The sequence below is a fragment of the Cnephaeus nilssonii genome, assembly GCF_951640355.1.
Source record: "Cnephaeus nilssonii genome assembly, chromosome: 8".
NCBI lineage: Eukaryota > Metazoa > Chordata > Mammalia > Chiroptera > Vespertilionidae > Cnephaeus > Cnephaeus nilssonii.
In genome coordinates, this window is record NC_137079.1 from 9,715,111 (window position 1) to 9,733,829 (window position 18,719).

An 18,719-nucleotide genomic window follows, 5' to 3' on the forward strand; every position below is an offset into this window, starting at 1 on the left:
AAACATTTTTAGGAGTAATTTCAATAGCGTGAATTAACAACATCTTCCCCATCAATATCAGATTAGTGTTCTCTTTTAAAAACTTAACTTGAAATAATAAAAATATAATGGATACTCTGAGCATCTTAAATGAAACACTTATATTTTATTAGTCTTATATTTTTTGTAATCTTAAAACAGTGCCTGGCAGATGATATGAGCTCACCTTGTAGAATAATCTATTTATGCTTCTGTTCAACTGAAGACTTCCCAAAAAAGGAGGACAAATATATTACTTGATACCAAATGTGTATAGACATGTAGAAGCTGCTACTCTTCCCAGAAATCAGACTATATCTGGAAAGCATTAAATGGCACCTTCACAACCTTAGATATTTCATGGAATCCTCATTGTATTGAATTCAATTAAATATAAGGACATATATTTGCTGTTTATTCTGATGAGATTCTCATACCACTAAATATACAGTGAAACATTGATCATAGTCACCATTGACTCACCTCTATAGTTTCGGCTTTATACATGGCTATTACTGGTACTGTGCCAAGCCAGAGTTTTATCATTGGCTTATATCTGTTTTCTTCAGTGTAGTGAATCAGCTGCTGGAAAAACTCTAGGAGAAAATATTTAATTTTAAATAAGTTTCTTACTCTGTCTTTTTTGTGTTTTTTTTTTACTTTGGGCAACTCACTCAGTATCTCCCAGATCTTTCACATCTTGAAGCTAAACCTCACAGTTGTCCTTACTAAATTATTAATGAATGAATTATGAGGCTAATTTAAATATGAATGATATATGTGCAACAACCTGGTTAACTGAGAAATGCCAAGCACTGTGGATATTTCTGGTGAGCCTTATGACATGCCTTCCCCAAGAACACTGAGGTTGTTCAGTTTCTCCTGACCTGCTTCAGGCTACGCTTCTATAGAAAGGGAAACCTGTCCCAACTCTCCAGCCCTGGTAGATAGATGCTTCCCTTTCACCCTCTCTAAAACAGTATTGAAGTTCCTCAACAAATTGAGATGAGAGCTACTATATGATCCAGCAATTCCTCTTCTGGGTATTTATCTGAAGAACATGAAAACACTAATTCAAAAAGATATGTGCACCCCAATGTTAATTGCAGCTTTATTTACAATAGCCAGCATATGGAAGCAAACTTAGGTGTCCATCAATGGATGAATGGATAAAGAAGATGTGATAATAATGGCCCAGCTGGCATGGCTCGGTGGTTGAGCATTGACCCCGTGAGGACACATGCCCAAGTTGCAGGCTTGACCCCTAGTGTGGGGCATGCAGAAGGCAGCCAATCAATGATTCTCTCTCATCACTGATGTTTCTCTCTCTCTCCCCCCCGCCTTTCCACTCCAAAATCAATAAAGAACATATATTTTTTAAAAGATAAAATATTGTCATTTGTGATAACATGAATGGATCTTAAAGGTATTATGCTAAGTGAAATAAGTCAGACAGACAAGGACAAAAACAGTCTGATTTAACTCATATGTAAAATATAAAACAAAAAAGTAACAAATGAACAAATATAACAAAACAAAAACAAATTCAAGGATACAGACTACAGAATAGTGTACAGAGAAGAAGGAGAGTGGAGAGAGGGCAAAGTAGGTAAATGGGGTTAAACAAGTGGTAATATATGGAAACTAGATGTTTGGTTGTGAGCACCCAAAAGAGTATACAGACATCAAATTATACTATTGTACACCTGAAATTTAGATAATGTTATTAACCAATTTTACCTCAAGAAAAAAATAATTTAAAAAAACTCTTCTGTTTTACTAATCTTTCAACTTCTCAAATGTCTCAGTGACTCTACAGAACCTCTTGCCTTTGTAGGAAACTCTTATTCCTACTGCTTTTTGTCTAATAACACATACTTATTCTTCAAGTGTCATCTTAAATGTGATTTTGCTCTGATGTCTTTTCTGATATTTTAAATAAGATTTCTGGTAATAAAACTTCCCACGTTGGCTCCCATTTCTAGTACAGGTACCAGATCTCAGTTTTTCTAAATACTGTCCTACAATAAAATAAACCAATTCTCCTTGGAGAAGTCATTGATTTTAGGGCTGAGGCAGAGAAAAATACCAGAAGGGTGGAATATATTATGGTGCCAGAAAAAAAGGAAGTGCTCAAAAAATGATGGGGCCATGTTGAAACACCAAGCAGCCAACTTGAAAAGCTCCTAATACTCCAAACTGGAACAACTTGTGCAACAGAATAAGTAATGATAGAATTAGTTTGTATCACTTCTCTAGTCAATATCTTACAGTATTCAGTGTACAAGACTTTCACCTCCTTCGTTAAATTTATTCCTAGGTGTTTTATTGTTTTGATTGAATTATAAATGGGACTGTTTCCTTAATTTCTCTTCCTGATAGTCCATTGTTAGCATAAAGAAATCCAAGTGAATTTTGTATATTGAATCTAGATCCTGCAACTTTACTAAATTTAGTTATTATTTCTAACTTTTGGGGGGGCGGGGTGGTGTAAATAGGGTTTCCTATATGAACAATCATGCCATCTGCATTCTTTTTCTTGCCTAAATGTTCTGACTGGGACCTATAATACTATGTTGAATAAAATGGTGAGAGTGAACATCCTTGTCTTCCTGATCTCAGAGGGAAAGCTTTCAACATCACATACGGTGTTCTTGCCAAAAATGCATAACCTCAATGAAACTCTGAAAAAGCTACAGGCAAATCCAAACTGAGAGTGATTCTACACAATACCTGTCTCAGAAAATGTGCAAGGTCTTAATGTGTATGGAAAGACTGATAAATAATCACAGGTTAGAAAAGATTAATATTGAAGAGCATAACACAAGGAAGCACAACTACTACATGCCAGGTGAGATTTTGAATTGAGAACAGAAAAAGAACACTAGGAAGTGTTGTAAAATGCAAATAAGGGCTGTAGTATTGTAAAGAACATTGGACAAATAATAATTTTCTAGTTTTGATAATGATACTAATTGTGTAAAATAACACCATCAGAGGATGCTTGCTGGGTATATAGCATATGCAAACTCTATATTATTTTTACACCTTTCCTGTAGTTTTAATATTATTTGAATAAACAAAAGATATAATAAAGGGGAGTTGTATTATCCTGAAGCAGAAGAATAAAAAGTTATGTAGCAATATTTTAAAATATTTTGTTAGTAGAAGAGAAACACATTCTATATATATATATATATATATATATATATATATATATATATATATATATGCCTAATATGCAAAGTGTCCCTTGGGAGTTCGACCAGCTAGGAGTTCCATCTCTTGCTATAACATGTGCTGACCACCAGAGGGTGGTGAAGAACGAAGGAAGGCCCTGGCCGGCGTCTGGCAGCCACTAGGGACCCTACCCATGCACGTATTTCATACACTTGGTCTCTAGAATATAAATAATAAGCTATGTCTACATCTCCTTGGATATAGGAAAAAATTGGGCTTGGGAATGTGACAAAAATGTGGAAGAATGTCATCCTATCTAATAAAAGAGTAATATGCAAATTGACTGTCAATCCAATACACAAGATGGCTGCCTCCATGTGGTCAAAGATGGCTGCTCCCATGTGGACACAAGATGGCCGCCACAAAATGGCCAGCAGGGGAGGGCAGTTCGGGGGGGACCAGGCCTGCAAGGGAGGGCAGGTGGGGGTGATCAAGCCTGAAGGGTAGGGCAGTTAGGGGTGACCGGGCCTGCAGAGGAGGGAAGTTGGGGGTGACCAGGCCTACAGGAAAGGGCAGTTGGGGGGGGGGACCCAGGCATGCAGGGGAGAGCAATTGGGGGGGACAATCCGGTAGAGGAGGGCAGTTGGGGGGGACCAGGCCTGCAGGGGAAGGAAGTTGGGGGGGGGGGGGATGAGACCAGCAGGGGTGAGCAGTTAGGGGCAATGAGGCTGGCAGGGGAGGGCAGTTGGGGTGACCGAGTCAGCAGGGGAGGACAGTTGAGGGGACCAGGCCTGCAGGGGAGGGCAGTTTGGGGGACCCAGGCCTGCAGGGGATGGCAGTTAGGGGCGATGAGGCTGGCAGGGGAGGGCAGTTAGGGGTGACTGGGTCAGCAGGGGAGGGTAGTTGGTGGGGGACCAGGCCGGCAGGGGAGGGCAGTTAGGGGCAATCGACCTGGCAGGGGAGCAGTTAGGTATCAATCAGGCTGGCAGGGGAGTGGTTACGGGGTGATCAGCTGGCAGGCAGAAGCAGTTAGGGGCAAATCAGGAAGGCAGGCAGGCGAGCAGTTGGGAGCCAGCAGTCCTGGATTGTGAGAGGGATGTCTGACTGCCTACTGGGATTGGGCCGAAACGGGCAGTCGGACATCCCTCGAGGGATCCCAGATTGGAGATGGTGCAGGCTGGGCTGAAGGACACAACTCCCCCCACCCTTGTGCATGAATTTCATGTACCGAGCCTCTAGTAGTGAATATAAGAAAGAATCCTTAAGCTAAAAATAATTACTGAGAAGCACTGAGGGAAATGTAGGGATTAGATAGGGAAATTTGATAATCAATCAAATCAGTTTCCTATGCCATGTCCAGATATAAGAATGAATATTACAGAAGTACCTTACTTTTTCTTGAAAACACAACATGCTCACACATGCATTCCACAGGCAAGGAACATGTACCGCCAAAGGAACAGATCCCTACTCTCAAGGAATTTATAATCATAGGAGATGGTCACTGTGGTACTAATCACAGTATCAGGTCAAATGAAATGGGTGCTAAATTACAAGTTAAAGTCTGAGGAGTTATCGATTTTCATTGAAAGGACCGGAGAAATTCCAAGAAAGAGATGGCATTTGAGCATAAAAGAATGAGTTGGCTTTTTATAGGAAGAAAAAGGCAGTTAGGGTAAACCAAGCAGCAGAAATAGCAGAGCAGAGGGAGGGAGGTCTGAAAATTGCCTATAGGTTTAGCCAGAGCACAGGATGGGGATGATAACATTGATAGATGAGCTTGGAGTGTTGGAAGGCTAAAGAAGTTTGATTTTCTTTTATAGTCTCTAGGCAATATCTGAAAGTTCCTGATGAGTACTAGAACTACAGAGTTATATTTTAGGACAATAACACTGAGGTGTGTGGGATCTGTGAATAACTTGGTATTCCTATTCCAAGGATACAGGAAGCTTCTGGGGTGGGATTCCATGCAGCCAGGGTTAGGGGCCCTGGTCATGCTTTATGGCTGGTCCTTATGTTGGGTGTGGGGAAATGGTGACCAGTAATCCCAACAACACTGAAGTAGTGAGGAAATTTGGGAGTTAACCCTTTCTCTATTGAGATCCCTAAGGCCCCATCTGGGGAATGCAGCCCAGCATTCAGAAAGGTCAAACAATGACAAAACTCTGGGTCAGCTCAAGAAATATTAAATTGGTGAGTGCGATCCGGGAGTGGGGGTTGAGTGGGGGAATACAGTGACTAAAAGATTGGGGTACAGGGTCCAGCCCTCAGAGAAAATACCTGGCAAAGGTTAGACAGCGCCCAAGTCAAACAACATGAGGTCAGGGGAGGAATGGCTTTCTAATTAGGTTGGGAAATGAGGCCTCTCCTGAGATTGCTGGCAAAATCCAGGGAGGGACAGGAAAAAAGATGGCGACCGGCAGGAAGGTAGGGAGAGAGTGTGAGTGAGGAACCCATAGAGGAGAGTGTAGATGTGTGTGGTGTGTGTGTGTGTGTGTATGAGATAGGGTCAGTTAGATTCTGCAGGTCTTCCAAGGGGCTCCCGAACAGGGCAGCCCTAGACGGCGGAGCCCCGCGCACAAAGCGGACACTTCTCGGCGGCTGGTGCGGACGCAGAGACCACGCCATCTTGGGAAACAGAGCTGCCCGAGACTCGGATCCTGGCTTCTGACACAAACCAGGACCCTGCAGCCACTGGGGACAGAGAACTGCTATCACAGCTTCAGACAAACAAACAAGAATCCAGACTTCCCGGCAGATTTCCGTGAGTCAAAGAGCCTATCCCCCTCCTCGCAGGCGCTGATAGCGCCATAGTAACTGATAGACCCGCCCCTCCCCCAAGCTGCTGAGCGCCCACAGGCGTGCGGAAAGCGCCATAGTAACTGATAGACGCGCCCTTCGCCCAAGCTGCTCACAGGCGCGCGCGCACAGACAGCGCCATAGTAACTGATAGACCCGCCCCTGGCCCAAGCTGCCGAGCTTTGCGCAGGGACACGCTCCCTCTTAGGGAATTTGGCGCGCCCTCGCGCACGGGACAGAAGCAGCTCCCCGTCGGGGAAATCTGTCAGTGCGCACAGAGGGCTCCCCTTCGGGGAATTTGGGGGAATTTGGCTCGCGGGGCACAGCTCCCCCTTCAGAGATTCTTAAAAGCGTGCACAGAGGGGCTTCCCTTTGGGGAATTTGGCGCGCAGGATGGACTCCGCCCCCCTTCTGGGACTTTGGGAGAGTGCACTGAGCCGGCTCACCTTCAGGTTTTTAAGAATGTGCGCTCTAGCCGGTTTGGCTCAGTAGAGAGAGCACACACAGGACGCAGCCCCACTTCAGGGAATTTGGCACGCCGGACACAGCTGCCTGGGATCCCTGACTCACAGCGCATTCACACTAAGAGCCAGCGACCCCAATTGTTGGTGCGTGCACACACAGGGACCCTGATTCTCAACGAGAAACCGCACAAGGCAACAGAGACTTTGACACTCGAGTCTTGGTGCAGACACAGGGAAACTCTGACTCCTGGCACATGCTAAGGATCTCATTCTCGGCACATACCAACAGTGTGGTGCAGACAGGGCCCCTGATTCTAAATGTGCACACGAGACCACACGGAACACTGGGGACACTGATCCTGGGCAAGTTTGGTTCCCACCAACCAAAGACAGTCACACGTCCTAGTGTCAGAGCACTTCAGTGAAACTAGGGTGGAGCGAAGTCCCCACAGCACACGGCCCAGGTCCACGCAAACAGAAGCTTGAGCTTTCTGGTAATAGCCAGAATGGGGAAACGAAATAACTCACAGAGGAAAGAAAATGTGGAGTCGCCAAGAAAGGAAATTAGTGAAAATGAAGCTTGCAACATGACCGAAAAGGAGTTCAGAGTAATGGTCATGGAATTTATACATCGGATGGATGAGAAAATCAACAACTTATGCAAGAATCAGGAAGAAATGAAAAGTGATATAGCTACAATCAAAAACACCATGGAAAGTTTCAACAGTAGATTACAAGAAGCAGAGGACCGAATTAGTGAGTTAGAAGATCAGGTACAGAAACAAGCTCAAGCTGAACAGCAATTGGAGAAAAAAATTAAAAAGCAGGAGGAAAGCCTAAGGGAGCTTCGGGACAACATGAAACGAAGTAACATGCGTATAATAGGGCTGCCAGAAGGACAAGAAGAGCAGCAGGGATTAGAAAATCTATTTGAAGAAATAATGACAGAAAACTTCCCGGATATGGGAAAGATAAAAGTTACGCAAGTAAAGAGAGTCCCAAGCAGGATCAACCCCAAAAGACCCACACCAAGACATGTCATAATTTCAATGGCAAATATAAATGATAAAGAGAGAATCCTAAAGGCGGCAAGAGAGAGACAGAGAGTTACCTACAAAGGAACACCCATCAGATTGTCAAATGATTACTCATCAGAAACACAACAAGCTAGAAGTGAATGGAAGGAGGTATACAAAGTGTTGCAAAGCAAAGGACTGAATCCAAGAATACTATATCCAGCAAGACTATCAATCAAAATTGAAGGGGAAATCAGGAGCTTTGCAGACAAAAAAAGCCTCAGGGAGTTTGTCACCACCAAACCAGCAATGCAAGAATTGCTAAAGGGAATACTGTAAAAAGAAGAAATAAACAGGTAAGAAGGAATACAGACACAAAAATAGATATGACTGCAAACAAATACCTTTCAGTAATAACTTTAAATGTAAACGGACTAAATGCTCCAATCAAAAGACATCGAGTAGCTGAATGGATAAAAAAACACGACCCATATATATGCTGTCTACAAGAGACCCACCTCAGAACAAGAGACTCACACAGATTGAAAGTGAAGGGATGGAAAAATATCTTTCAGGCAAATGGAAATGAAAAAAAAGCTGGGGTAGCAATACTTATATCTGACAAAATAGACCTCAAAGTAAATGCCATAACAAGAGATAAGGAAGGCCACTTCATAATACTAAAGGGAGAAATCCAACAAGAAGAAATAATTCTGGTAAACATATACGCTCCCAATATAGGAGCACCCAAATACATAAAAAAACTCCTGGAGGATATCAAGGGAGAGATTAATAGCAACACAATCATAGTAGGAGACTTTAATACCCCACTATCACCACTGGACAAATCCTCTAAACAAAAAATCAGCAAAGAAACAGCAATCCTAAATGACTCACTAGACCAGATGGAATTAATTGACATCTTCAGAACATTTCACCCCAAAGCCACAGAATATACATTCTTCTCAAGTGCACATGGGTCATTTTCAAAGATAGACCATATGCTGGGTCACAGGCAAAGTCTCTTCAAATTCAAGAAGATAGAAATTATATCAAGCATCTTCTCAGATCACAGTGGCATAAAACTGGAAATCAACTACAATAAAAACAATCCAAAGAAATCAAACACATGGAGACTAAACAGCATGCTATGAAACAAGGACTGGGTCACCAGAGAGATCAAGGAAGAAATAAAAAACATCATGGCAACAAATGACAATGAAAACACAACAATCCAAAATCTATGGGACACAGCGAAAGCAGTCTTGAGAGGGAAGTTCATAGCTCTACAGGCCTATTGCAAAAAACAAGAAACAATGGTAATAAATTACTTAACCCTACAACTCAAAGAGCTAGAAAAAGAGCAGCAAGAAAAGCCCAGTGTAACCAGAAGGAAGGAAATAACAAAGATCAGAGCGGAGATAAATGACATAGAGACCAAAGAAACAATACATAAGATCAACAAAACCAAGAGCTGGTTCTTTGAAAGGATAAACAAGATTGATGGACCTCTAGCCAGGCTCACCAAGAAGCAAAGAGAGAGGACCCAAATAAACAAAATCAGAAATGAAAGAGGTGAAATAACAACAGATCCCGCTGAGATACAAAGGATTGTTACAAAATACTACGAACAACTCTATTCCAACAAACTGGACAATCTGGAGGAAATGGACATATTCCTAGAAAAATATAACCTTCCAAAAATCAATCAAGAAGAATCTAAACAGCTCAATAGGCCAATAACTATGGACGAAATTGAAGCAGTCATCAAAAAGCTTCCAGCAAACAAAAGCCCGGGGCCTGATGGCTTCACAGGAGAGTTTTACCAAACATTCAAGGAAGAACTAAAACCTATCCTCCTCAGACTATTCCAAAAAATTCAAGTGGAAGGAACACTTCCAAGCTCCTTCTATGAAGCCAGCATCACCCTAATACCAAAACCAGATAAAGACAACACAATGAAAGAGAATTACAGACCAATATCCCTCATGAACATAGATGCCAAAATCCTCAACAAAATTCTAGCAAATCGGCTCCAGCAGTACATCAGAAAGATCATACACCATGACCAAGTAGGATTTATTCCAGGAATGCAAGGATGGTACAATATCCGCAAATCAATAAACGTGATACATCACATAAACAAATTGAAAGATAAAAATCACATAGTCATATCCATTGATGCAGAAAAAGCATTTGACAAAATCCAACACCCTTTCTTGATAAAAGCTCTCAACAAGGTGGGAATAGATGGCTCATACCTCAACATAATAAAAGCGATATATGATAAACCCACAGCAAACATCATACTCAATGGACAAAAACTAAAGACATTTCCCCTAAGAACAGGAACAAGACAGGGATGCCCACTCTCACCACTCCTGTTTGACATAGTACTGGAAGTATTAGCCATTGCAATTAGACAAGAAGAAGAAATAAAAGGCATCCAGATTGGAAAAGAACAAGTAAAGCTGTCTTTATTTGCAGACGACATGATATTGTACATAAAAAATCCGAAAGACTCCGTCAAAAAACTCATAGACTTAATAAATGAATTCGGCAATGTAGCAGGATACAAAATTAACGCCAAGAAATCTATGGCCTTTCTATACACCAGTGAACTTACAGACAGAGAGACTAAAAAGGCAATCCCATTTACCATCGCACCAAAAAAATTAAGATACCTAGGAATAAACTTAACTAAGGAGGTAAAAGACCTATACATGGAAAACTACAGGACACTGAAAAAAGAGATAGAGGAAGACGTAAACAGATGGAAGAACATACCATGTTCATGGATTGGTAGAATCAACATCATTAAAATGTCCATACTACCCAAAGCAATCTATAGATTCAATGCACTCCCCATTAAAATACCAACGGCATATTTCACAGACCTTGAAAGAACTCTCCAAAAATTCATCTGGAATAAAAAAAGACCCCGAATAGCCACAGCAATCCTGAGAAAGAAGAATAAAGTAGGAGGGATCACAATACCAGATTTCAAGCTGTATTACAAAGCCACTGTTCTCAAAACAGCCTGGTACTGGCACAAGAACAGACATATAGATCAATGGAACAGAATAGAGAATCCAGATATTGACCCAAACCACTATGCTCAATTAATATTTGACAAAGGAGGCATGAACATACAATGGAATAAAGACAGTCTCTTCAATAAATGGTGTTGGGAAAATTGGACAGATACATGCAAAAAAATGAAGCTTGATCACCAACTTACGCCATACACAAAAATAAACTCAAAATGGATACAGGACTTAAACATAAGACGGGAAACCATAAAAATACTAGAGCAATCCACAGGCAGCAAAATGTCAAACATATGCCAAAAGAAATTCTTCACTGACACTGCCCCTAGGGCAATGGAAGCTAAAGAGAAAATTAACAAATGGGACTACATCAAAATAAAAAGCTTTTTCACAGCAAAAGAAACCATCAACAAAACAACAAGAAGGCCCACTGCATGGGAGAACATATTTGCAAATGGCATCACTGATAAAGGTTTAATCTCCAACATCTACAGGCAGCTTATACAACTTAATAAAAGGAAGATAAATGATCCAATAAAAAAATGGGCAACAGACCTAAATAGAATCTTTTCAAAAGAAGACAGAAGGAAGGCCAAGAGACACATGAAAACATGCTCAACGTCACTAATTATCCGAGAGATGCAAATCAAAACAACAATGCGGTACCATCTCACACCTGTCAGAATGGCTATCATCAACAAATCAACAAACGACAAGTGTTGGCGAGGATGCGGAGAAAAAGGAACCCTCGTGCACTGCTGGTGGGATTGCAGACTGGTGCAGCCACTGTGGAGAACAGTATGGAGTTTCCTCAAAAAACTGAAAATGGAACTCCCATTTGACCCAGTAATCCCACTCCTGGGAATATATCCGAAGAAACTAGAAACACCAATTAGAAAGGATATATGCACCCCTATGTTCATAGCAGCGCAATTCACCATAGCTAAGATTTGGAAACAGCCTAGGTGCCCGTCAGCAGATGACTGGATCAGAAAACTGTGGTACATCTACACAATGGAATACTATGCTGCCATAAAAAAGAAGGAATTCTCATCATTTGCAGCAACCTGGGAGGAATTGGAGAACATTATGTTAAGTGAAATAAGTCAGTCAATGAAAGAAAAATACCACATGATCTCACTCATTTATGGATAATAAAGAACATTATAAACTTGAACAAAAAGATAGATACAGAGACAGTAAAGCATCAAACAGACTGTCAAATTACAAGGAAAGGTTAGGGAGAGGTGGGGGAGATAAGAGATCAATCAAAGGACTTGTATGCATGCATATAAGCATAACCAATGGATGCAAAACTCTGGGGGGTGGGGGCATATATGGGAGTGGGGTGTGGGGAGGGCAATGGTAAGATATGTACACATATAATACCTTAATAAAAAAATTGGAAAAAAAAAAAAAATCCAGGGAGGGAGGGATAAGGAGAGCAGACTGGCTGGGAGGCATGTGGTACCCAGGCTTTTCTAGGCAAAGGGAATGCCCCCTTGACAGCAGCAGGACTAATGCCCACAGCACTGTGAGGGCGCTAATACAGATGGCACCTGAGGTTTTGACGGGTTGTTTTAAATGGGAGTTTGGGCCCCATGGACAGATTGACATGGAATAAAAAAACAACTGTTAAACTTTGCAGCTCTTTTTCAGTGCCAATACATGTTCACATACTCAAATTGCCCTGCTCCTTCTCCCATCCCTCAGCTCCCCCCACCCCTGGGCTTCAGGGCAAGCTGCTCAAAGTGCAGCGGGAGAGAGGCTAAAGTGCAGGATGTGCATTGCACGTGACACTGAAGAAACAGTAATAATTGTTTAAAGCGTTTGCACATTTGGGCACCTCAAAACCCAATAATGAATCTTCTAAAATGACTAACATTCATTCGGTCATATTTATTTGCTGTGGAAGGTAATTAAACATCAGAGCAGAGCTAAGGGTTTCCGATGCCTTATGTCTTTTATGCCTCACCACAGTCAGACGAGAAACACTATTACAGAAGTTAGTGAACAACTGAGGAAGTTGTGCTCAGCTGAGTAGTTGCACAATATCACAGCGCTGGTAAATGCAGGCCTGGCTTTGTACCCGAGGCACCCACACACACAATGTGCCATCTTCCCCATTACATCACGCCGACTCAAAACGCCTTCCAGTTAAACCAGTGGCTAAACTGCTGTGAAAGGAGCTAGGTCACATCAACAGTGTCAAAACATATGTAGCATGGCCAGAACCACTGCCTTGGTCTGGTCTGACAGAGGAGACAGGGAAATCAAAATCCGTGGTTTGAAGGCCTCCGGTGGGCCCCATAGCAGGGAGCAGCTGGGGAAGACAGGTGTTGACAAAAAGGACTGGAAAAGCAAAAGATAGAGTTCAACAGCCCAGTTGGGAGTCAGTTGCAATTCTCCAGGTGAGTCTTCTGAGGCCAGAATGCGGAGGGTAGCCACACAATGAAAGGCACAGCCTCTTGTATAAGACACAAGGGTATTGAGGATGGGGAATACACCTTTAAATGTTGTGCTCTGCCCAAATTTGCTGAGTTCGATGCTGGGCACAAAGGAGGGCCTCAAATAAGTGCATGACTGACAATGAAAAAATTGACTCAAACCAAGTTCTGGACAAGGGTCTAGAAAATGCATGCATTAAATTTAATCCTCAAAGTGACTACAATATAGTGACGTTTACAGGTAAAGGGTAACACACGCTAACTTAAAGAGTTTTAAACAACTTGAAAAGTCAAGCAATTTGGTTACAAGCAGAAAGGGAGCAAAGGTTGGTCTCCTGCCCAGACCCTGTAGTTGTTGAAGCATTAAAACGTCCCCGTGAGAAAGATAATGTGTTATCACTCTCTCCTCTCCGGAAGTAACTATAAGGAGAATTACTTTAAATAATCCAGTAACTCACAGTTTGTCTTTAAATGGATCTTATTCACCGGAGATTTCAATTCTTAGAAAAATTCCCCTAAAGACTATGATGAGATTTCTTAAGTATATTGTTTCCAGTTGGGGAGGAGGGGTCTATATTTCTACACCATTACTTTTTAATATTATAAAGCCTTTGGGTAGAAGGGAAGATTAGCTCTGCCTTTAGTGTGCGCCATGATGATTTTTACAAAGGTAGTTTTCATATATCAAAATTTGCTGCACCATTTGCAACATCAGTCGCATTGATGTTTGGTTGGTTAACAGTTTACTTGGATTCCTTCAGCCAGAAACATTTTCTATATTTTGGCAACACTCTCCCATGAGGCCTCATGTATTCCTGTGAAGTTGAAATGACAGCATTAAACTTGCTGCATGACTTTTGGGGCAGGCCTTGATGAAAAGCATCATAATTCATTGTTGTTATGTAACCTCCTTAGAAGGGCCAAGGAGGAATGAAAGTTGTGGTCAAGTCTTGTGATTTCTGGAAGGAGAGGCTCTGGTCTCAAGTGCATTTCTTGTCCCTTATTTTGCAGAGAAAGAAAGAGAGAGAGAGAGAGAGAGAGAGAGAGAGAGAGAGAGAGAGAGAGAGAGAAATTAACTTATAAGTTGTGTCTGCCTTTAGGACTTTAACAATAAAGACAGAAGAAAAAACAAGCGGTGTTTTTTGTTGTTGTTGTTGTTCTTATTAAATATATTTTTATTGATTTCAGAAAGGAAGGGAGAGAGAGAGATAGAAACATCAATGATGAGAGAGAATCATTGATCAGCTGCCTCCTGCACGATCCCCACTGGGAATGGGGACCGCAACCCAGGCAAATGCCCTTGACCAGAATCAAACCCTTCAGTCTGCAGGCCAAAGCTCTATCCACTGAGCCAAGCTGGCTAGGGCTATAGGCGGTGATTTAAGATAGCAGCAGCCAGGGGGTGGGAAAATGAGAAGAGAAAAGGCAGACGGGCAGGCGTTTAGAAACACTGCACTTATATGTAATGAAAACTGGAGAGAGCTGGGAACCCATTATCCAGGGGGTGACAGAGGCGCCCCTCACCCAGCAGTCTGCATCTCCAGTCCGGTGCTCCAGGAGGGTGAGCGGGTGGTGCTCAGGAGGTGCTCCCCAGCCTGGGTTCCCTGCAAGGGGCCCAACAGCCCGTGGGGGGATGGGGTGGCCTGGACGCGCAGTCCCTTACCTTTCCCTCCTCGCTCCAGGATCAGTAGGTGTCCCACAAAGGGGTAGGCGCCCGAAATGCTGGGGATGGGCCTCATTTGCAGCCAGTTATGCGCATAGCTCGCCATCATCTGCAGGAAGCTCAGGATGAGGGTGGCGCCCGCCAGGGAGATGGCGCTGAGCGCGCCCCAGAGCAGCAGCTTCTGCCCGATGTGCACCAGCCAGACAGTCATCATCGCGTCAGCGGTCGGCTCGGCGCCGGGACTGAGGCCCAGAACCTTGGGGCCGGGAGCTTGGGGCCAGGGGGTGGTCCAGCCCCTGCAGTTCAAGTGCGGGGCCCTGGGAGGAGTCCCGCAATTCCCGGGGGCGGGCGCGGCGGGCGGGGAGGGCGGGGAAGGAGGTGGCGCCAGGACCAATCGCCTCTCCCTCCTCCTGCAACCACAAGCCCAGGCGCCCAGAAGCGGGACTTCCCGCGCAGGGACCGCCCTGCCCGCTGGGGACTGGGTGCGGCCTCCCAGGCTGGGAGGAAAGCGCCCCCGGGTGGTGGTTGTGCAGACAGACGCCTACGTAACGCGCTGGAGCCTCTGTGTTTGGTTCAAGCAAAAACGAAAGCCCGGAAGGCCGATGCTGAAGGCAGAGTGTGCTGAGGATAAAGGAAGGCACTTGGGTGGCGTGGGCAGGAGAATGGGGTGCAATTGAGGGCAACTTCAGGATGGAGAGGCGCACTGGGGCTGGGGTGGGCTGATCCCCCTTAAGGAGGGAGCGGTATGTTTTAGAATGGAAGTAAAGGGGCACCGGGTTTGAAGTTCGGTTTGGGGGTTAGTTTTTCCCTGGCTGGGCGCCTAGCCTCCTGATGCTTCCTTGTGCAACCAGGAGTGTCTTGTGCTCTCCTGGGACTGGCTGCGAGTGGAGGTGGGTTGTATCCTGGCTGAGCTTCAGGGTCATCCAGACCTGGGACTCCAACCTGAGGGAGTAGGTGAAATTCGTCATCAGATCACGGGAGAGCTGAATAATGTTGTTGTGATCCCAATGGTTTCCAAATTATCCTCGGGACCAAGAGAACACGGGGCGGGTAGGAGGGGGATGAAGGGCAAGGTCTCTGGAAGAGGTAGAGATAAGAGATGCTGGCAGAGCGGGGGTTGGATAAAGGAACAGTCATTATGAAGTAACTCTCAAAGACAAACCACTGAGCCTGTGGAAGGGAGGAAGGAAAAGGGAATGATGGCGAGAAGGTGCCCCAATCCTGCCCGATGGCTGTGTTCACTGACTACGAATTTTCCTTCTTCAGGTAGCGGGACCCCAATCCTGACTCTGGTCCTCTTTTCTGCAGGCGATCCTTCCTACCAAGGCGCTGGGCTAGGAGTGCCCTCTCCTAGGAGCAGGTCCATAGTGACAGGGAAGGCGCCCAGGGAGATGACAGAAGTTGAGAAACGCCCTGGATCCCTACTTTGCTCAATCCCCTCCGTTTTCCTTGCAGCTCCTGTACAGGCGGCAGGGCCTCTTCAGGGCAGAGAAAAGCATGCTTCAGGCTTTTCTCCAACTGATTTTTTTTAAAGTCATCTATCTGCACTGACATGGAAAAGGGTTCAGGAACTAGTAAGTGAAAGATGAACCTTAAAGCTGCAGAACAGAGTACATAATGTAATGCCAACTTTGGGGAGGAAAAAAGTTTAGTTCTCTGCAGCTAGACTAATGTCTGGGAGGAAAAACACTGGTCAACCTTATGGGATGTCCACAGAGAAGAACTTACATTCTTTATGTTATTCACTTTGATATTATTTCATCTGTTTAAGACTTTACAACATATTTTCTTTAATATCGTTAAGTAGACCTCATCTCTCTAAAAGTCTACCACAGCTATGAAACTGTGGGATTTGTCTGTATCTGACCCTCTGCTCATCTCTGTGGACAAAACAGGGAATATGTAACCACTCCCCTCAAGAAGAGTAGAAGGGGGCGGAGTGCTTCAGGCAGCAGCCAACAGGAGCAGGAAGTGCTCCAAAGCAGAGAAGGGTGTGATGGGTTCAAGAAAGTGTGCGGGGCCCCTGCTTGGAGCACAGGGTGGCTCAGGGTGACCAGGACAAGACGATGTTCCCAAGTAGCATGGACCAGCTTGAATGGACCTTGACTCCCAGGCTGAGAAATTGTATCTTTATTTTTAAGGCAATTTGTGGGTGAGAAAGAGGGCCCCGAGGTTTTTTTGAAAAGGGACAAGAAAACAAAAGCCTTGTCTCTCTGTTCCCTGAGTCCTCGTTCTCATCCTATTTGTTACCAGAAAGGAGCCAATGCCCACAATTTCAGACTGGACTGGTCAGATGGCCAGGCATGAGAGAAGCCCATGGCGACACCCTTCTCTCCTGACAACCAAGTTCACAGTGTTGCGCCTTCGAATGTCCACCCTGAAACATAATGAATGTCTGTGTAGGGAGCATGGCATTGCCAAGGTGAAGACCGTCTACCTACATTTATCACTGCTATGTCAGCTTCATGGCACTCATCCGGCTGAGGAGGAAGTTGTCTCCTAACTTTGTCTCTTGAAGATTCTTTCTGTATTAAAGGACAACTTTCTTTCCCCTTGGAAGATCTTTGCTACTCTCCCCTGCTTGAAATACATGCCTTTGAAAGTTAAAGTCATGGGCCAGAATAAGTTATAAACCAAAGCAAAGCTTTGTAAATGTTAACACTTTGATTTCCTTAAAATGTCTGTCACTTGGAATGATTCCTAATATGGAAAAGATGTTTAATTTAGATTAAAAAAATAAATGCTGGCTAAATATAAAACTATATTATTCACATGCTTATACATAGCAAGTTATCCGGATAACAGGACACTGTCATGAATTGTTGAATCACTAAGCTCAGATAAAGTGCAGTTTACTTAAAAAGTACAGTTTTATGGACCGGCATCATTAGTTCTATGTGACTACCCCCCAGGTCATACAATAGAACATGAAATCATATTGTATGTACTCTTTTGCATCTGTCTTCTTAAACTCAACATTATTCCTGTGAAGTGACTCTATATTGTGGTGTGTAGTATTTTTCATAACTGTGTATTATTCCATTGTTTGACTATACTACAACTTATTAGCCATTTTGTGACCAATAGTTCTTTCAGATGTCATATATACAGGGAATTTCAAAGTAATGTATACACACTTTTAACATCTGATAGCTCAATTTTGAAAATGAAATGTATTTTAATAAACTCTGCCTTTACAATTATTGAAAGTGTGTGTATACATTTTTTGGGACACCCTATATATACATACATATACATATATATCTTATTAATTCTGTTTCTATGGCGATCCCTGACTACTATAATCATCTTATTAAATGTATTTCTATTATTTGATGTTTTTGAGGCTACAAAAGTAGTAGCTTTTACATTTTATTATCTAAATATTGTTAGTATGTAGAAATGCAAATGCATTTTATGTTGACCTTGTATTCAATGAGTTTGCTAAAATCACATACTGATTTCTAAGTATATCTGTAGATTATTTTGGATTTTCTACCTACACAATGATGTTTTTTGTGAAGAATGATTTTTTTCTTTTTTCCCAATTTATAAGACCCTCTATATTTTAATCTGGCCCTATCAAGCTGGCTAGGACATCCTGTATAGTGATGAATAACTTTGGTGGCTAGCAGAAATTTTTTACATTGCTTCTAGTCTCAGTGGGTATAGTTGAATATTTTACCTTTAAGTGTGAAGTTTGCTGTAGGGTTTTTTGTTTTTTTTTTTATCTCACTAAATACCCATAAGCAAATAATATTTGTTCCCTTCTCTTCCTAGATTACTAGGAAATTTTATTATGAATAAATTTTTTCAAAGACTTTGTCTCTGTTTATTGAGAATATCATATGTTTGTTTTCTTTGACATCATCTGTTCATTGATTATTTTTCACATTGTAGACCAAACTGGAATGTCTTACATAGATCTAAGTTGGATGGCATTTATTACCCATTTCATACCTGCCTGATTTGATTTGCCACTCTCTTGCTTAGGAGTGTATCGTCTGTGTTCAGAGATGAGATTGGCCTCTTTTTTTTTTTTTATAATACCCTTATCAGTTTTTGTATAAAGGTTATGCTAG

At 42.9% G+C, this 18,719-nt stretch overlaps 1 protein-coding gene across 1 annotated transcript in view; it reads right to left on the minus strand.

The window, feature by feature from the left end:
• Window positions 1–15,013, minus strand: part of LOC307104097 (cytochrome P450 4V2-like) — a 40,549-nt gene extending 25,536 nt beyond the window's left edge. The window contains exons 1-2 of the mRNA XM_079778734.1: window positions 14,638–15,013; window positions 502–614 (exon numbers count right to left, since the gene is read on the minus strand). Of these exons, the coding sequence (XP_079634860.1) occupies window positions 502–614; window positions 14,638–14,851 (327 nt within the window). The 5' untranslated portion in view covers window positions 14,852–15,013. The remainder of the gene's footprint in view (window positions 1–501; window positions 615–14,637) is intronic.
• Window positions 15,014–18,719: the final 3,706 nt, after the last annotated feature.